At 36.6% G+C, this 19427-nt stretch overlaps 3 protein-coding genes across 3 annotated transcripts; all 3 read left to right on the top strand.

Moving 5' to 3' along the window:
- The first annotated feature begins 6501 nt into the window (after positions 1 to 6501).
- LOC111469246 lies at positions 6502 to 8277 on the top strand. Its single transcript, XM_023114470.1, has one exon. The coding sequence runs from the start codon at positions 6502 to 6504 to the stop codon at positions 8275 to 8277; it is 1776 nt and encodes a 591-aa protein (XP_022970238.1).
- A 2804-nt stretch (positions 8278 to 11081) lies between these two features.
- LOC111469245 lies at positions 11082 to 12803 on the top strand. The gene has a single exon (XM_023114469.1). It carries the CDS (start codon positions 11082 to 11084, stop codon positions 12801 to 12803), a length of 1722 nt encoding a protein of 573 aa, XP_022970237.1.
- Positions 12804 to 16775: 3972 nt separating this feature from the next.
- On the top strand, positions 16776 to 18497 carry LOC111469358 (protein NUCLEAR FUSION DEFECTIVE 4-like). The gene has a single exon (XM_023114597.1). The coding sequence runs from the start codon at positions 16776 to 16778 to the stop codon at positions 18495 to 18497; it is 1722 nt and encodes a 573-aa protein (XP_022970365.1).
- Positions 18498 to 19427: the final 930 nt, after the last annotated feature.

The following is a 19427-nucleotide window of genomic DNA, read 5'->3' as shown; positions in this document are numbered from 1 at the left end:
TTCCGAACAAGTAAGGTGAACCGCAGCCGATCATGATCAGAAAAGAGGCGAACACCGAAAACCATCTTCCTTCAACAACTTGTTTCACAAATAGCCAACTTTCTACTCTACGGTTGTCGCCCATGGTCACCAATTGGGCTAATGGACGCTAGAATTTGATTATTGATCAAGAATAAGAGTCAATCGTAGAAGGTGGAAGGTAGAATGTAGAATGTGGAATGAAGAAGGAAGAATGAAGAATGAAGAATGAAAATTGGGAATGAGATTTTGGGTCCCAATTTGGTGCCCTATAAAGGAAATTTCGTTCCACATTTTATGTACCAAACATCTTACCTAACGTAACAAAGGCAGAGTTTAATGATGGAAAATGGTTTTGCAAGCGGAAACAAACAGCAACTTCCTCTCCTACCCCCCGTAAACAATGAGCTTTGAGGTGAACTTGAACTTGGACAGAAGGATAAAAATAAATAAACCCCAAACAACAACTCACTCTTACATAACATCATTTGTAGTTCCTGGTGTCATACATTCATTTTCATCCCTCTAACATTCTATTTCTTTCTCCTTCACAGCAATATAATTTCATGAAAGATGTAATTTTTTTCATTAACGTGACAGGAAAACTAAAAATTATATATGAAAAAGCCAATACTAAATAGTATCACCTATTGAGGTTGGTTTCTACTTTTTATGTTCTCCAAATCAATCGAGAAATCACATCTGAGTTAGCAGAGCCATTCTAAAAATAGAATAAATAAAAAATGTAAAAAAATTTAAAGTTACTACTTATGCCAACAACCATGTGCATTTTCATTTTCAATGAGTCAACAATGGGCATATTCTTGAAAAATGATTTCAAAGAAAATAAGAATGCTTGGAATGAGAAACTTGGTCTTCAATAATTGATGGTGAGTGTAATCATGTCTCCTAGTCAATAAAGTTAAATCTTTGATAATACCCCAAAAACTACGATCAAAATTCTCTAATACTAATTGTTGTAACGGAAGCGAAAGCAAGATTGATCGCATTCACACACTCACAAATAGAAACTAAACAAAGAGACGCAAAAATTTATGTTGTTCGGAGAGAAAAAATTTCCTTACACCCCACTACAAATTCAATAATAAAATTATTTACAAAGTGTATATCTCAGACTCTCCCACTACAAAGTATCTCAACAAAGTTACTCCCAAACGTCACTCAACGAATACAAAAATGACATTCGAACTCAATACATCTCAATCATCCTAGACAATCCTTACAATATGCATAGAAGCATTAATGCCATACATGAATCAAGAGATTCATGCATCAAAATGAGAGATGAATCAAAAGGTTTATGAACCAAATAGATGAGAGTTATGAACCAAAAGAGTTACGAACGAAATGAATGAGAGTTACCAACCGAATAAATGAGAGTTATGAACTAAATAAATGTCAATAGAAATGCATGAACCTATTGTTCCCGACAACTTTTGTCATTATTTTGTAATTATCCCTCATTTTAATGAAAAAATGCGTCTTTCATGAAATTATATTGTTATGAACCTATCGAAAAAGATATAGATGGAAGGTGAAGAAAATAGAATGTTAGAAGGGTGAAAATGCATCGATGACACTAGGAACGACAAATGATGTTATTGAAGGGGTGGGTTGTTGGGAGGTTATTTATTTTTATCCTTCTTGTCTAAATTCACCTGAAAGCTCATTGTTGATAGGGTGCAGGAGAGGAAGTTGCTGTTTATTGGGAAACCATTTTCCATCACTAAACTCTTCCTATATTGCTTTAGGTAAGATGTTGTTCGTCAACTTGTGGAACTGAATTTCCTTTTCATTCCTTACTCCTCATTCTCAGTTGACTCCTCTTATTCGTAATCAATAATCAATTTATAGCGCCCATTAGCCAATTAGCTCAACTGTGGAGTAGAAACTTGATAATTTGTGAAACAAGTTGTTGAAGAACGATGGTTTTCGGTGTTCACCTCCTTTCCGATCATAATCGTGTGTGGTTCACCATATTTGTTTGGAACATACTCTAAACTCCTAAAAACAAAATTTGACTACAACGAAACCCAACTTAATACCTTAGGATTTGCTAAAGATATTGGCTCCAACCTCGGAGTTTTTGCCGAGGTGGCTCCACCGTTGATGCTTTTGGTTGTGAAGATATCCTCCAATTTCTTCAGCTACTTTATCTACTTTATGATTTGGCTCTCCGTTTCTAACTACGTCTCAAAACTCCATTTATGGCTAATGTTTGTTTACATCTATATTACTTCAAATTCACTAAACTTCCCCAACACCGCCGTCGTGGTCACTAGCGTTGGAAATTTTCCTGATCAACGCGGTATAATTTTGGGCCTTCTTAAGGGTTTCGTTGGCCTCGGTGGGCCATCCTAACTCAAATTAATTTAGCAATTTACTGCAACAAAAATTCTATCGATCTTCTCCTCCTTCTTTCATGGCTACCCTCCATTGTATGTTTCTTGTGCTTTCTTCCAATTCGGACAATCAAAGCTCGGAAGCATCCATAGGAGCTCAAAGTGTTCTACCACTTGCTCTACGTGTCCATAGCGATAGGGGTGTTCCTCTTGTTTCTTACCATAGCCCAGAGAAACATTGCTTTCTCTCAGGCGGGCTATGTTGGTGGCGTCGCAGTCATCGTCGTCTTAATCTATTTGCCCCTTCTAATAGCTATTAAAGAAGAACTTTTTCTCTTCAAACTTGGTACGGAAACCATGAGTCCATCTGTTGCTATACAAATTCCTTGGGAGCAACTTAGAGAAAATTTCAGAAATTTTTTTGCCCAGTGTCTCAAATGTATGTAAGAAGCCGCAAAGAGGAGAAGATTTCAGCATCTTGCAAGCTCTTCTAAGTAAAGATATGGCTCTTATTTTCATAGCAACGGTTTCTTCATGTGGGTCATCCGTTGCAACCATTGATTATCTTGGACAGATCGCCGAGTCACTTAAATATCCAACTCATTCAATAAGTATTCTAGTTTCATGGATTTCCATATTTAATTTCTTTGGTTGGGTCTTCTCTGGTTTCATTTCTGAAACTCTTATGACAAAATACAAATTACCATGTCCTTTCATGTTGGTCTTACCCAACTTTTCACCTACACTGGCTTGCACTCCATCGCCTTCCCTTATATAAATTTAGTCTATGTAGCTTCGTTGATCATGGGTTTGGCCTTGGAGCCCAAACTCCATTGATATTCGCCATAATCTCTGATCTCTTTGGCCTCAAACATTACTCGACACTACTCAACTGTAGGCAACTGCAGTCCCACTTGGATCCTATATAATGAACGTGAAAGTAGTAGGAAATTTTTACGATGTTGAAGCCACTAGAATTGGGAATGTGAAGAACGGGAAGGGTCTAACTTGCATTGGAACTCATTGCTTTAGTGAATCGTTCATGATTTTGGCTGCAGTGACTTTGTTTGGAGCGATGGCTTCGTTTGTGCTGGGTTATGGAACTCGAGACTTCTACAAATGCGATATATATAAGAAATACAGGGATGACATGGGAGTTACGTAGTCGGAATTATATTTTTTTTTTTATGATAAGAACAATAAACACAAAAAGAAAACTGATGACTGAAGTAAATAAGTTGCTCAACAAAAACATACCTACTTTAGGACATTCTATTCTCCTTTCAATTTATTAATTTTGTGGTGGAGATGTTTCATTCTTTTGAAAAGATGGTTTGAAAAGGTGACAATTTATTAGTATTATCAAGGACAGTTACATGACTAGTAAAAAAAATTGTGTACATTGGAGAATGGAGTTTGAAATTTAAGATTTTTGAAATATTAGTGGTTTAAAGGTGGAATATCAACTTTCTTTTATTTCATGAAATATGTCAACAATATCTAATAATGACTCTCTTTTGAGATATCCAAAGTGTCCGGGAATGAAAATGGACATGTTAATTTCTACAATTTAAATAAAAATGGAGTTTATCAAATAGAAATTTGATGTCAAATAGAAATTTAGTTATTTCCTTTCGAATTTCTTACAAGAAGGTCCCTTTTATCTTCTAAAAGAGTACAAATAATAAATAACTTGGAAAGAAAGAAAAGATTTTTTTTTTTTTTTTTTTTTTTTGGGTGATAGTGAAAAAGTTGAGATAAGTCACCCTTATGCCTATTCGACATANAAAAAAAAAATTTTTTTTTTTTTTTTTTTTTTTTGGGTGATAGTGAAAAAGTTGAGATAAGTCACCCTTATGCCTATTCGACATAATCACATCAGATTTTCATCTCATACAGCTCCTCGTTCAATTTTTTCGAAGTCATTGGATCTTTTTTCTTGTTCGAGAATCTTGTCTCCCTTTCCATTTCATCTCAAAGAGTGTCCCGACTCCATGTGAGTAGGACTTCATCTATAACATAATCGGCTATTTTCTTAGCTAGAGTGTTCGATCGGTATGGAAACCCTAGAAGGAGTGAATAGGGTTTTAAAAGTATTTAAAGGTGATTAATTTTTCTAATTATGAAACTCTTTCCACATTAGTAGAATATGATAATTACTAGAACCAAATAAGAACAATAATTCACTACAACATGCAATAAATCACAATAATAATTTTGAAATTAAATAGGAAAGAGTTAGAAAATATGACACCGTAGTTTTATAATGGTTTGGTTATACTCGATCTACTCCATTCTCAATCATCTTGGGAAGTTGAATAAAGAACTTTCTTGACTTTTTCCACGATCAAAGCCAAACTGCTACACCGCTTTTTTTACGAGTTCAAGAGCAAACTCAATCCTTTCCACTGCGCATGATCAAATCGGTACAAGTATTTGAATTTAGTAGTAACACACCACAACTCTCTTAAAGGGTAAATTTACAATTTGAAGCACACTCACAAGTATTTTATCACAGTACAATAAAAATCTCTCTCTAAAATAAGATAAATAAAATTAAAATTGGAAGCTTGGAGAGAACAATAAATAATGGAGACTTTAAACAAATGAGGATCGGAGAATTTATGGAGACTTTGAACAAATGAGGATTAGAGAATTTAGGAGGAGAGGATGAGTTTAAATAGAGAAGAAGAGAGCAAAAAGTAGGAATTAATATGAACCATTAGATTGAGTTATAAGAAACGAAAGGTGGAGATTAATAAGAAACTTTTTTTAAGTTTATTTTTATTATATTTTTTAAAAATATAATAATAAAATATAAAAATAATAAAAATTTATGTGAGCAACTGTCAAATGATAAATTAAAATTTTATTATAAATATTATATAATAATAATAAAAATGATGTGAGTCGAAAATATAATAATATAATAATATAATATAGTAATAATAAAAATCAATCTAAGTAACGGTTAGATTCAAATTTATATTTTATATAAATTAGTTTATTTAGAAATATAATAATAAGAAAACTCCATCATTTGTTACTCTTTCAAAATTATAAGTGTCGATATAATTTGATTTGTCTATTATTTTGAGTCGGTAGATTGTCTGTAATTTCTTCGTTTTAGTTTTGATTTGAATGATTGAAAAGTAGTTGAAATCGTTATTCCCAACTTTATACGGTTGAAAATACTTAAAATAAGTAATAATTAAGAATTGATATTGATTAATGAATATGAGATGAAGGGACAAAAACCCCATCTATTACAACATGTTTTTTTAAAAGGACAGAACATCCCTTTTTGTTTTGAACATAAAAATAAGAGATTTTTTTTATATATAAAAGTTCATGGAAATCTAAGTATTAGATGAAATGTGATGTCAAATATCCTCACAAAATTTTCAGGGAAAATTCATAGAATGTAATTAAAAGAAAGTTTTTTTTTTTTTTTTTTTCTTTAAAGGTGTATGAGTATTTTTGAATTTTTTTTTTCAATTTAAAGATATTATTGAGGATATCCTAGAAATTTTGAGGTATTCTTATTAATTTAGTCAAATAATATATATATACTATTGATATTTTGAATATAAAGTAGATGAATGATGTATTAATAGTGCATACGAATAATATATTAGTAATATATCATCACTCATTTAAAAATGCAATTTTAGCATAACATTGATGTACCATAGTACATCAAACGATCCATTATCAAAAATTTATTTCAAGTACAAGACATTATTTAGATCATTATTATTAGTATACTTATGATTGATATATTCTCTAATTCGTTGTTCGTGTTCTTCATTTAAATCTAATCTTTATGAGTTGTGGGATTCTAACATTTTCCTATTTTATTAAGTTTGATTAACTAACAAATGGTTAGCTGTAGTGGTTGTGATATCATTGGTTAGGAAGTTTTGACTTCGTTACAACTTGAACGACAATTCTCCAACGTTAAATTATACCGATGTCAAATGATATCAGATGAGACAGGTATTTGTTACACAAATTGAAGAACTGAATTCCTTTTATTAACCCACCAAATTAAACACAATTCTCACTTTCAATCTTCTCCTCAGCTCTCCTCTTCCATTACCAACCATTCTTTGTAGCAATGGCCGACAACTCTTTACCAGAAAGCTGGCGTTTTATCAAACAAGTCGTAGAAGGACGATGGTTCGCGGTATTCGCCTCCTTTCTAATCATGATCGGTGCTGGTTCAACCTACATTTTTGGAACATACTCGAAAGCAATAAAGTCGCAATTCAATTACAATCAAACACAAATCAACACATTAGGATTTGCCAAAGATCTTGGCTCAAACTTTGGAGTTTTTGCGGGCCTTCTCGGCGAAGTTGCTCCACCATGGGTTCTATTCCTCGTCGGTTCAGCTCTCAACTTCTGGAGCTACTTCATGATTTGGCTCTCCATCACCGGCCGTATCGCCAAGCCCCCGTTTTGGGAAATGTTCCTTTTCATCTGCGTAGCTGCGAATTCACAAAATTTCGCCAACACCGCCATTTTGGTCACGAGCGTTCGAAACTTCCCGGACCGACGAGGCATCATTCTCGGGTTACTCAAGGGTTTCGTTGGGTTCGGAGGTGCTATTTTAACTCAATTCTATTTAGCTCTTTACGGCCATGATAACCCAACCAATTTGGTGCTTCTTCTCTCTTGGCTACCAACCGTTGTGTCTATGTTGTTTTTTCTCTCAATTCGACCAATCAAAGTCCGTAAACATCCAGATGAGCTTAGAGTTCTTTACCATTTGCTTTATGTGTCCATAATTTTGGCGCTGTTTCTCTTATTCTTAACCATAACCCAAAAACAAACAGTGTTTACTCAAGAAGCTTACATGAGCGGCGCCACCGTCATCATCGGCTTATTGCTTATCCCTCTTTTGATAGCCATTAGAGAAGAGTTCTTGCTCTTCAAACTCAACAAACAAACCCTAAATAACAATCCTACCGTCCCCATTTTAATGCCGGAGCACGAGCCTTCCCCCAAAGCCCCACCCACAATAGAGCAAATTCCCGAGGCTTCAACCTCGTGTTTCTCAATGGCATTCAAAAGGCCACAAAGAGGTGAAGATTTCACCATTTTACAAGCTTTATTCAGCAAAGACATGGCGCTTGTTTTCATAGCCACACTTAGTGCCTGTGGCGCATCAATTGCAGCCATTGATAACTTAGGTCAAGTTGGTGAATCACTTGGCTATCCATCTCAAACAATAAGCATATTCGTTTCGTGGGTTTCGATATTCAATTTCTTCGGTCGGGTTTTCTCTGGTTTCATCTCGGAAGCGCTTATGACCAAATACAAACTACCCCGTCCTCTCATGTTCGCTTTTTCTCATCTTCTAACTTGCATTGGCATTCTTTTTATTGCCTTCCCATATAAGGGTTCCGTTTACGCAGCGTCCTTGATCATTGGGTTCGGGTTTGGAGCGCAAGTTCCAATGGTGTTCGCCATAATCTCGGAACTCTTCGGCCTCAAATATTACTCGACAATCTTCAATTGTGGGCAATTGGCTGTCCCAATTGGATCTTACATACTGAACGTTGATGTAATTGGGAAGTTGTATGACATTGAAGCAGCAAAGCTTGGTGGAGTTAAGAATGGGAAGGGACTAACTTGCACGGGCACTCCTTGCTTTAGTGGGTCTTTCTTGATTTTGGCTGTGGTGGTATTGTTCGGAGCAGTGGTTTCGCTTGTGTTGGCTTATAGGACTCAAGACTTTTACAAAGGCGACGTTTATAACAGGTATAGAGAGGACATGTGGATTCCTCAATCGGATATGGAATTCTATTGTATAGATGACAGGAAGAAAGGTGGTAACAATTTACCACGGATGGATATGCCGCCCAAATATAATTTTCTCAAGCTTTAATGTAGTTGGTGTGTCGCCAAATCTTGTCAAGTATTGTATTCTTTGCCTTAAACATTTCGTTTAGGCACATAATTGAAATTGATATCTAAATTTCAAGCTAAAAATTTCTATATGATCATATCAACCAAGGTTGTCAAATAGCTTTGGATATGGATCTCATGCCATTCGGGACGAAACTCTATGTGTTTGTAATTTGCTATTTTTTATGGAAAGGGGCATAATTCTCTATTCTCCTTTTTAAGTTATTTGTTTTTGTTGAAATCTCGACCAAGGCGATGTTTATATACGCCTTTTGCAACATCCTCCATGTGCCAAAGTATTAAATAATGAATCTGCCGAATACATATACTATCGTTATGGTGATTCATGAGTAATCTAATACATGTATCTCCCGGATGAATCTAAATCTAAGATGTATCAAATGAACTTCTTGTTGAACACAACATTTGGTGGAAAACACTTAGCACTCTTTATTAATACCAAAAATGAATGTACCAATGTATACTGATGAGTAAGTAGTTTCAAATGAAAATGACAAAAGAAGCTTGATAGACGAAAATATCTTATAGTATACTATAAATATTAAAAGTGGTAGTGTCGAAAGAAAGTTTTGTCACTAACACGTATGTAAATATGAAAGTAAAGTATAGGTAGTATATATATATTGAGTTTGAATGTCATTTTTGAATGTATTGAGATGTATTGAGTTTAAATGTTATTTTTGTATTTGTTGAGTGACATTTGGGAGTAACTTTGTTGAAAGACTTTGTAGTGAGAGAGTGTGAGATATACACTTTGTAAACACTTTGATTATTGAGATTTGTTACAACTCCTGGATGGAGGGGAATTTCTTCTCTAGTAACAAAGTAAATTTTTGCATCTCTTTGTTTAGTTTCTGTTTGTGGGTGTGTGGATGCTATTGATCTTGCTTTCACTTCCGCTACAACAATTAGTATTAATTGTGGTTTTTGGGATATTCTAAAAAATTTAACTTTATTGACCCCGAGACATGATTACACTCACTATCAATTATCGAAAACAAGTTTCTCATTCCATGCATGCTTACTTTCTTGGAAAGCATTTTTTAAGAATTTGCACATTGCTCGTATTGAAAATAAAGATGCACATTATTGATATAGATAATAACTTTAAATTATTTTAAATTTTTTTAGTCTAAGGCTCTCGCTCTTGATTTATTTATACCCTTCTCATTTATTTATTTGGAGAACACAAAAGTTGGAAACAAACCTCAAAGTAGATAGGTGATACTATTTAGCATTGGCTTTTGTCATATATAATTTTTAGTTCTCCGTCATGTTAATGAAAAAAATTACATCTTTCGTGAAATTATATTGCTGTGAAGGTGAAAGAAATAGAATGTTAGAGGAATGAAAATGAATGTATGACACCAAGAACTACAAATGATGATATGGAAGGAGTGAGTTGTTGTTTGGGGTTTATTTATTTTTATCCATCTTCTCCAAGTTCACCTCAAAGCTCATTGTTGACGGGGAAGATGGAAGAGAGGCCCTATGAGTACTTAGTAGTTGGCAGACACAAAGATCGTTCCCTCAGAGAAATTGACACGAAATTATGGATCTGTTCACTAACTAATCTTTTGCAGATAGAAATTTAGTATTGATCAAATTTATTCCAAGATGACCCTAACAAATCATTTAGTATTGGAACTAAAACGAGGTGGCGCCTCATAATTGTAAGATACACAGGATCACGACATAGGCATAAATAAAGTGGCTAATTGATTTATCTTAAAGATTCTGTACTCAACCCTAAGAATCAGACGTGCTCTAAGGAGCTTTGTGGTCAAATGTCACATCTATTGGATAGATATGGCAACGGTAGACGGTGAATAGGGTTTTAAATAAAAAAGTATTTAAATATGCTTAATTTTTCCAATTATCCAGCTTTTTGGATCAATTAAAAATCACAATTAACACATCAAAGTATAAAAATAATAATTCTATTCAAAACAATAAATAATTACCAAATACTCAATATGGAATAAATCACAATATTATTTTCAGAGTTAAATAGGGAAGAGTAAGAGAATTTAACACGGCAGTCATTAGAGTGGTCCGATCAAATTCGACCTGCTCCACTCACCAAGCACCTATTGAGAATTTTGAAAAAAATCTTTCGCGACTCTTTCTGCATATCAGAGTAGAATTCTGGTACAAACTTCTTTTACAGAGTTTAAAAAGCAAATTCAATCCTTTCTACGATTCAAGATCAGACCGGCACACATGTTGAAATTTTGAGGAACACACCTCAGCTCAGTAGATTTACAATTTGAATACGAAAAAAACAATACCCTCATAATACAACATAACACTCTCTCAAGAATAAGATTAAAAAATAAAAAGTAAAAGTTTGGAGAGGTAAACCACACGAGTTTAGAAAGGAAGATGGGAGTAGCAAAAATCATCGTATAAATGGTATATTTCATGAAATTATATTGTTGTGAACATATCTAAAAAGATATATGGTGTAAGAGAGGAAGTTGCGGTTTGTTTCAGCTCGCGAAACCATTTTCCATCATTATACTCTATCTATGTAAGATGTTTGGAACTGAATTTCCTTTATAGGACACCAAATTGGGGACACAAAATCTCATTCCCAATTTCATTCTTCATTCTTCATTCCTCATTCGTTCATTCCTCATTCTTCCTTCTTCCTTCTTTATTCTTTATTCCTCATTCTCGTTCTCATTTTCAGTCAACGGTGACACCTCTGATTCTTAAGTAATAATCAATTTCTAGCGTCCATTAGTTCAGCTAATGACCATGGGCGACAACCGTGAAACAGAAAGTTGGCTATTCGTGAAACAAGTTGTTGAAGGACGATGGTTTTCAGTGTTCACCTCTTTTCCGATCATGATCGGCTGCGGTTCACCTTACTTGTTCGGAACATACTCCAAACTCTTAAAAACAAAATTTGACTACAATCAAACCCAACTTAATACCTTGGGATTCGCTAAAGATCTCGGCTCCAACCTCGGAGTTTTTGCCGGTCTTTTCGCCGAGGTGGCTCCTCCGTGGATGCTTTTCCTTGTGGGGATATCCTCCAATTTCTTCAGCTACTTTATGATTTGGCTCTCCGTTTCTAACTACGTCCCAAAACCCCATTTATGGCTAATGTTTGTTTACATTTATATTACTTCTAATTCACAGAACTTCCCCAACACCGCCGTTGTGGTCACTAGCGTTGGAAATTTTCCTGATCAACGCGGTATCATTTTGGGTCTTCTCAAGGGTTTCGTTGGCCTCGGTGGGGCCATCCTAACTCAAATTAATTTAGCAATTTACGGCAGCCAAAATTCTATCGATCTTTTCCTCCTTCTTTCATGGCTACCCTCCATTGTATGTTTCTTGTGTTTTCTTCCAATTCGGACAATCAAAGCTCGGAAGCATCCACAGGAGCTCAAAGTGTTCTACCACTTGCTTTACGTGTCCATAGCGATAGCGGTGTTCCTCTTGTTTCTCACCATAACCCAGAGAAACATTGCTTTCTCTCAGGCTGGCTATGCTGGTGGCGTCGCGGTCATCGTCGTCTTAATCTGTCTGCCCCTTCTGATAGCTATTAAAGAAGAACTTTCTCTCTTTAAACTCGGTAAACAAACCATGAATCCTTCTGTTCTTGTTTCGATTCCCCGTGAACCACTTGAGCAAATTTCAAAAATTTCTTTGCCGAGCGTCTCGAATGTATGTAAGGGGCCGCAAAGAGGAGAAGATTTCAGCATCTTGCAAGCTCTTCTAAGCAAAGATATGACTCTTATTTTCATAGCAACGATTTCTGCATGTGGATCATCCGTCGCTGCCATTGACAATCTTGGGCAGATTGCCGAGTCACTAAAATATCCAAATCATTCCATGAGCATACTGGTTTCATGGATTTCCATATTCAATTTCTTTGGTCGGGTCTTCTCCGGTTTCATCTCTGAAACCCTTATGACCAAATACAAATTACCTCGCCCTTTCATGTTCGGTCTTACCCAACTTTTCACCTGCACCGGCTTGCTCTCCATCGCATTCCCTTATGTAAATTCAGTCTATGTAGCTTCGTTGATCATTGGGTTTGGCCTTGGAGCCCAAACTCCATTGATATTCGCCATAATCTCTGATCTCTTCGGCCTCAAACATTACTCGACACTGCTCAACTGTGGGCAACTGGCTGTCCCACTTGGATCTTATATAATGAACGTGGAAGTAATAGGGAGGTTTTACGATGCAGAAGCCACTAAAATTGGAAATGTGAAGAACGGAAAGGGCCTAACTTGCACTGGAACTCATTGCTTTGGTGAATCGTTCATGATTTTGGCTACACTGACTTTGTTTGGAGCGATGGCTTCGTTTGTGCTAGCTTATAGAACTCGAGACTTCTACAAAGGCGATGTTTATAAGAAATACAGAGATGACATAGAGGTTGCACAGTCGAACGTGGAATTATATTCTTCCGATGATAAGAACAATGAACACAAAAAGAAAACTGATGATCCAATTAAATAAGAGAAACATCTCAACAAAAACATACATACTTTAGGACATTGTGTTGTAGATGTTTCATTCTTTTGTAAAGATTGCTTGAATACATTTCAATTTATAAATATATTATCATAGGTAGTTGCATGACGGGTAAAACAAATTGTTGATATGGGAGAAGGGAGTTTGACATTTAATGTTTTTGAAACATTAGTGGTTGATATATCTAATATCTAAATGTTCTTTTTTATTTCGTACAATTTACATACTTTACATTTATATGCCAACAATATCTACCCTAACTCTCTTTTTGAGATATATAAAATACACACTATCACTCTTGACTTGGAATGAAAATTAATTGGATAATTTCTATAATTTAAAAAACAATAGATTTTTATATAATTCAACAAAAATTTATAAAAAAAAAAAAAACATTGTGAAAATCATTAACAATCATACCAAAGACAAAAAATACTATTCAAAACATACAAAATCTAAATCATCACTTGACTCGCTTTCTAGAATTTAAAATAAAAAAAAAATTGCAAGATGACAAAACATTTTTATTTTTAAAAATATAATCAAATACATTTACAATTCAAAGATACAATTTGAGATTTAATTATAAAAAAAAAACTAGCATAGAAGACAAAATACAAACTAAGTACCAAAAAGACTGACGCCCTAGGACGACCCTCCTTCGTGGCCGCATAACTCCCAAAAATTTTCCACGTGGACCAATAAATCAAATATCACCTTAAAAAAGAAAAAGGTAGTATCTTGTGAGTATAAATAAACTCAATAACTAACCTACTTATAGGTTCTTAATTGCATCCATGACTTAGGTAGCTACCATTGATTTTCGTCTCGAGTCAAGGAAGTTCAGACCTAAGTTGTACAACTATCTAAGCTTTTGGGAGTTCCTGAAGTGCCTAAGGTAGTTTTCATGCATGCCACAAACCAAAATGTGGTTTAGAGGAAGTTCACGTAACCTGGTGCCGTAGGATCTCCTGAATGACCTAATTGAACTTTCGAGTGAACAGTTTACTTAACTAGCTTACATTGCCTAGGAAGTAAATTATCGTTTTGCTAAATTGAAGAGGAGCAACCTCATCAAACATAATAACATGAAGGATGATATGGTATCATGAATCTTGAACATCATTCATGAAAAGGATAGCCGGTAACCCTCCACAAACCATAACGTCACACACAAAAATGCAGGAAAGACCTCGTGTGCAGACAAACTACTAAGTCTACCTGTGTTGTCCGTTGTCCCGCTTGAGATGGGTTTATGGAACGAAAGCCTATTTAGAGACTCTTAACCATTTCCACACATGATAAGAGCATTAACACGAAACAACCTCAATGCACTACCTATATGACCAAACTGAGTCAAACTCAATACCACTAATCGTGAAGCTACCACTGGACAGGGCATTTTTAAGTCTATTTATGTCCCTAAGAGCACTAATAATTTTCTAGACGGAATATGAAGTGGTCTCGGCTCTAGTGATATCTATCCAAGTTCTCCTAAATGCTATAATTGTAAACTAGGTACTTAAGGGCATCTTAACGGTTTATAACTTACATTCTTGTTTTAAGCACTTTCTAGACTAATTCATGGGGTTCATCATAATCTAGGAGCACTAACGTTCGGTTCTTTAAGCATAACTCATGATCCATGGGTGTTCGATTCACTGGAAATATCCTAACGTGATAATTGTGACATAACTCTAATTCTAGTGCTCTAATCTTACCGTAGTTTTCTTATTCAGGTTTGTGCAAGGATTTAAAATTTGAAATCCCCATTATTAGTCTTTTAACTAAGATCAAAGTTTCTATCATAACAAAAATCTTCTTCTATAGCTTGGAACATTTAGTTCTCATCATGGAAGAATGTAGTCTTTTGACACGTATTCCTCTTACGTGCAAATCAATCTGCTCATTTAAGCATTCTAATTATGCATACTCTAGCTATTTAAAATAATCATGCTCATAAGCTATCATATCCTAGCAATTCCTCCCGGTATTACTTAAAAGTAATTTGATATAACAACTTAGGTAGCACCGGAATAAATAATATTAAAAAAAATAGAGTTGAAGTCAATAGAGGGGCAAATTGGTCATTTTGTCCTTCAGCCCATTATCAGGTCTTGAGTGGTCTTGACAGAATACGTGCAAAAGGAAGAAAAGTGAGAAAGTTGAGAGAAGTAGAAGAGAGAAGAAAGAAAGAGTCGCCTTAATGCTCACCGGACTACCGCTGGAATTCGGCCTCAACCTCGATCTAGTTTCATGGACCTCTTTCTTGGAGGAATTGTGAGGTTCAAGATATCGGAGTCCCATTTCTTCTGTCGAGAAACCGAGAAGGTCCGTGAGGTGAGTTCTTGGGTATTCTTCATATCCGAGACCACCATTTGCGACTCGTGGCCTAATTTTTCAATATGTTCATCTAGGGGGATTACTCCACAAGATCAGTGAAGAAACTTGGACGGAAAACGTGATTGATATCTATATTTCGAGGGCTCTTTCCAAGAACCTGTAAGGAGGCGAACGACCTATTCTGAACGCTCATATTTTGGTCTATGTTGAAGTAAAATTTAAGAAAAAAATATCGAGACATAGTTTAAATCAGTATCTATAACTTTACCAACGAAACTATATCCATTTGGATTCCAGATTAAAAGATATGAAAAAGAGAGAATGGAAAAAAAATCTAACACAAAATTCAACTTCGCCTTTCGCAAGGGGAGAGAGAGAGAGAGAGAGAGAGTTTTTCCGACGAGCCACGTGTACGCCGGCGATAGAAGAAACGTGTCTGGACCACAGAGGGACATAAGTCAAGTTTTGGGTGGAGCCACAATTCGTACGCCACATGGAGCCATGCAGCTTCGTCCTTTCTGTGACAACCTGACCCAACCCACAAACTCGAGTACCGATCCACGACACAGCGAAGAAGCCGACCCGCCGTCCAATCTGAACCGCCATCCAAAACCCAGTCCGTGACTCGCGACTGCAGATTTCTGCCCGCGCATGAGATCCGTGACTGGAATCCTCTTGGGCGCGCGGGGAACGCAGCAGGTTCGTGTGAGCTCCTTTTTAGCCCGTTCGACTTCTTGTTGTCCGATTTTTATCCCGATTCTAATGCTTACCATATTTTTATGTGTATTGGTACCTCATTCGAGAAAATCGGTATTTTAGGAAATGCTATTTGTGTAGAAACGCTAAATGAAGGGTATCCGTCAATCATGCACGTCACCGTACAGATTTTTATGAAGCAATACTCGTAGGGATCGCTTGGAATGCATGCTTGCTAGTGAATTTAGCCTAGGTGGTAGCTTTCCATGAGTGAATTTAAGTAATGTGATTATTATGAGTTTGGATACAATATGTGAAGCATTACGAGAACCGCCTGAGTGCTGCACTTATGCTTTAGGCTTCCGCTATATATGCATGTGTTTAATTCATGCCGAAAGGAGGATGGGAATTTGTGAACTCTGTGGAAAGCTTTTAAGCTTAGGATGCGATTGGAGCCTACGAGTAGGTAGTATAATTTTTATACTCATCCCTATTTTCCTATCTATTTCAGATGTTTGCTTGCAACCAGTCTAGGTGAATGAGCGTTCGAGAGCTGTCCGGTCGCAAAGGGGGTCGTTCAGATTGATAAATTAATATTCGAGAACTTTCTTCTCCACACCGAATGAGAAATTAATAAGAAATCAAATGTGATTAAGCAAAATTGATAGATGAAATGTTTATTAGAGTAGAAGGGATTAAACTCATAACCTACGGATGAATGAATGTGTTATTTTGGTGAGAGCATGTAGTTATGCTTTGGCTTATTTTAGGGTAACAAAAAGACAATGGTTATGTTGAGATGAGGAAGTTTGAGTTTGTTTTGTTGTCCATTAAAATTTACCGAAAGCGCACCAAAGTATTGAACTGAATTGGTTTTAAAAGAGCGAGCCACTGAATTGCTTGGCACCAAGAAAAGATATGGGCAACAAGGGAGGATCAGAAGCTTGGGGTTTCATCAAACAAGTGGTAGCAGGACGATGGTTTAGTGTATTCGCGGGACTGATAATGATGATCGGCAACGGCACCACTTACGTGTTTCCAACATATTCCAAAGTCATAAAAACCCAATTTGATTACAGCCAAACCCAAATTAACACATTGGGATTCGCCAAAGATCTCGGGTCGAACATCGGAATTATCGCCGGGCTTCTGGCGGAGGTGACTCCGACGTGGGTTCTCTTCATAATTGGGGCATTTCAAAACTTCATCGGCTTCTTCTTGATTTGGCTCTCCATAACTGCCCGGATCGCCAAGCCAAAATTCTGGCAAATGTTCATTCTGGTTTGCTTCGGTACTAATTCTTCAAATTGGGCCAACACTGCCATTATGGTGACGAGCGTGAGAAACTTCCCCGACCGACGAGGGATCATTTTGGGTCTTCTTAAAGGGTATGTGGGTATTGGAGGAGCCATCATGAGCCAATTTTATTTAGCCATTTACGGCCACAATGATCCATCCAATCTGGTTCTTCTTTTCGCATGGCTCCCCTCTCTCCTAATCCTCATCCTTTTCCCCTCAATTCGACCAATCCGTATCCGTAAGCATCCCAATGAACTCAAAGTGTTTTACCAGTTACTTTACGTCTCAATTCTTTTGGCCATTTTCATCTTGTTTTTAACCATTGCACAAAAGCAAGTGGTTTTCTCTCAAGCTGGGTACGTAGGTGGCGCATCCTTCGTGGTTTCCTTACTGTGCGTACCCATTTTAATCGCATGTAGAGAAGAGTTGCTGCTCTACAAACTCAACAAACAAACCGCTGGTCCTTCTGTCACAGTCTCCATGGTTCACCAAAACCCTCCCACCCTCCCCGCCTCTGCCGACTCGGAAATCCCCGAGATTTCGCCCTCGTGTTGCGAAAACATATGGAACAAGCCTGAAAGAGGGGAGGATTTCACCATCTTGCAAGCCGTGTTCAGCAAAGATATGGCTCTTATTTGCTTAGCTACATTTTCTGGATGTGGGTCATCTCTAGCCGCTATAGATAATCTAGGTCAAGTTGGGGAATCACTTGGCTACCCACAACGAGCCATAGGCATCCTTGTTTCATGGGTTTCCATATTCAATTTCTTCGGCCGAGTTTTCTCTGGCTTCATCTCAGAAACCCTGATGACCAAATACAAGTTACCTCGTCCTCTAACCTTCTCTTTTGCCTTTCTCATCACTTGCGTTGGCCAGCTTTTCATCGCCTACCCTTTCCCAGGCTCCGTCTACTTAGCTGCCATAATTATTGGGTTTGGATTTGGAGCTCAAAATCCAATGCTATTTGCCGTAATATCTGAGATGTTTGGTCTGAGACGTTACTCGACGTTGTTCAATTGTGGGCAATTGGCAGTCCCACTTGGGTCTTACATACTGAACGTGGATGTTGTCGGGAAGCTGTACGATATGGAAGCTTTGCGTGAAGGTAAGAAGATTGCGGGGAAGGGCTTAACTTGCACGGGAGCTCATTGCTTTGGTGGGTCTTTCACAATATTGGCTGCAGCGACATTGTTTGGAGCTGTGGTTATGTTGGTGTTGGCTTACCGGACTCGAGAATTCTACAAAAGGGATGTGTATAAGAACTTTAACGAGGAGATATGGATTCCACAAACCCAAATGGAGTTCTATCGCTTAGATAGCAAGAAGAGCATTGAGGATTAAATTCAAACCATTGGTATTTCAAACCTCTCATGCTCACTCAATTTGAGGAGACTTGGAAAGAGAGATTTTCTGAGATGATGGAAGGCTCCATTCTTTCTTTGTATCCCACCACCTTTTTGTACTAATTTCTTTTAATTTTTATTTTAATGTAATTATTCATTTCATTTGAAGACCTTTTTGTCGACCGAACATGAAGTATCGAAAAAAAATGACTTTTCTTCTAATTATAGCGACCATATTTTTCTACTCAAATAAAGCCGCAAACCGCTATTACAAACGTCGCATGACTGTTAAGTGCAGAAGCATTCATTTAAAATACTTCATAAACGATGTTATTGACTTAAGTGTTCCAAGAAATAATCTTTAAAACAACATACAAAAATATATATAAAACAAAAATGAATGTCGTAACGACTATGGCAACATCAGGAAAACAAAATAATGTCCTATTCTAACCTAAGGCTACGAAATAGACAAAAATGCAGCCACCCTAACATTGGTTTTCATGACCTCCACCCTGACGCACGCGGTTGTCATTTTAATAGGGGTGTCTTACCTCTACCTAAAATGTAAGAGTAGCACATGGCTTGAGTGTTTTAAGAAATACTCGGTAAATAATCCCACTATTGGGGTCGGGTAATGCAAACACATGGAACATGACGGGATCTATCCTTTTAATATATCATAACATAATGTGGCATAACATGACATAACAAAGCATAACATCAAACGCATAGCATAACTTAACACATCATGCATACATACGCACGTGTCGGGGGCCACGGGGCACGGGTCATCATACATTATGCAATTCATCCAACTAAGTCAATAATAGAGAAGGCCCAAATCACTCAACAATCCTAAAACTTGTTTGAACCAAAGTTCAATTCAGCCTATGTAACTCACGACAACATATTAAGACATATGGCA

Source organism: Cucurbita maxima, unplaced genomic scaffold, assembly GCF_002738345.1.
Source record: "Cucurbita maxima cultivar Rimu unplaced genomic scaffold, Cmax_1.0 Cma_Scf00039, whole genome shotgun sequence".
NCBI classification, from domain to species: domain Eukaryota; kingdom Viridiplantae; phylum Streptophyta; class Magnoliopsida; order Cucurbitales; family Cucurbitaceae; genus Cucurbita; species Cucurbita maxima.
The sequence above is the reverse complement of the archived record's forward strand: the minus strand, read 5'-3'. Positions and strand labels throughout refer to the sequence as shown.

Bases quoted from the DNA above. Each gene is read 5' to 3' on its own strand.
- LOC111469246 (XM_023114470.1), top strand. From the start codon at position 6,502: ATGGCCGACAACTCTTTACCAGAAAGCTGGCGTTTTATCAAACAAGTC.
- LOC111469245 (XM_023114469.1), top strand. From the start codon at position 11,082: ATGGGCGACAACCGTGAAACAGAAAGTTGGCTATTCGTGAAACAAGTT.
- LOC111469358 (XM_023114597.1), top strand. From the start codon at position 16,776: ATGGGCAACAAGGGAGGATCAGAAGCTTGGGGTTTCATCAAACAAGTG.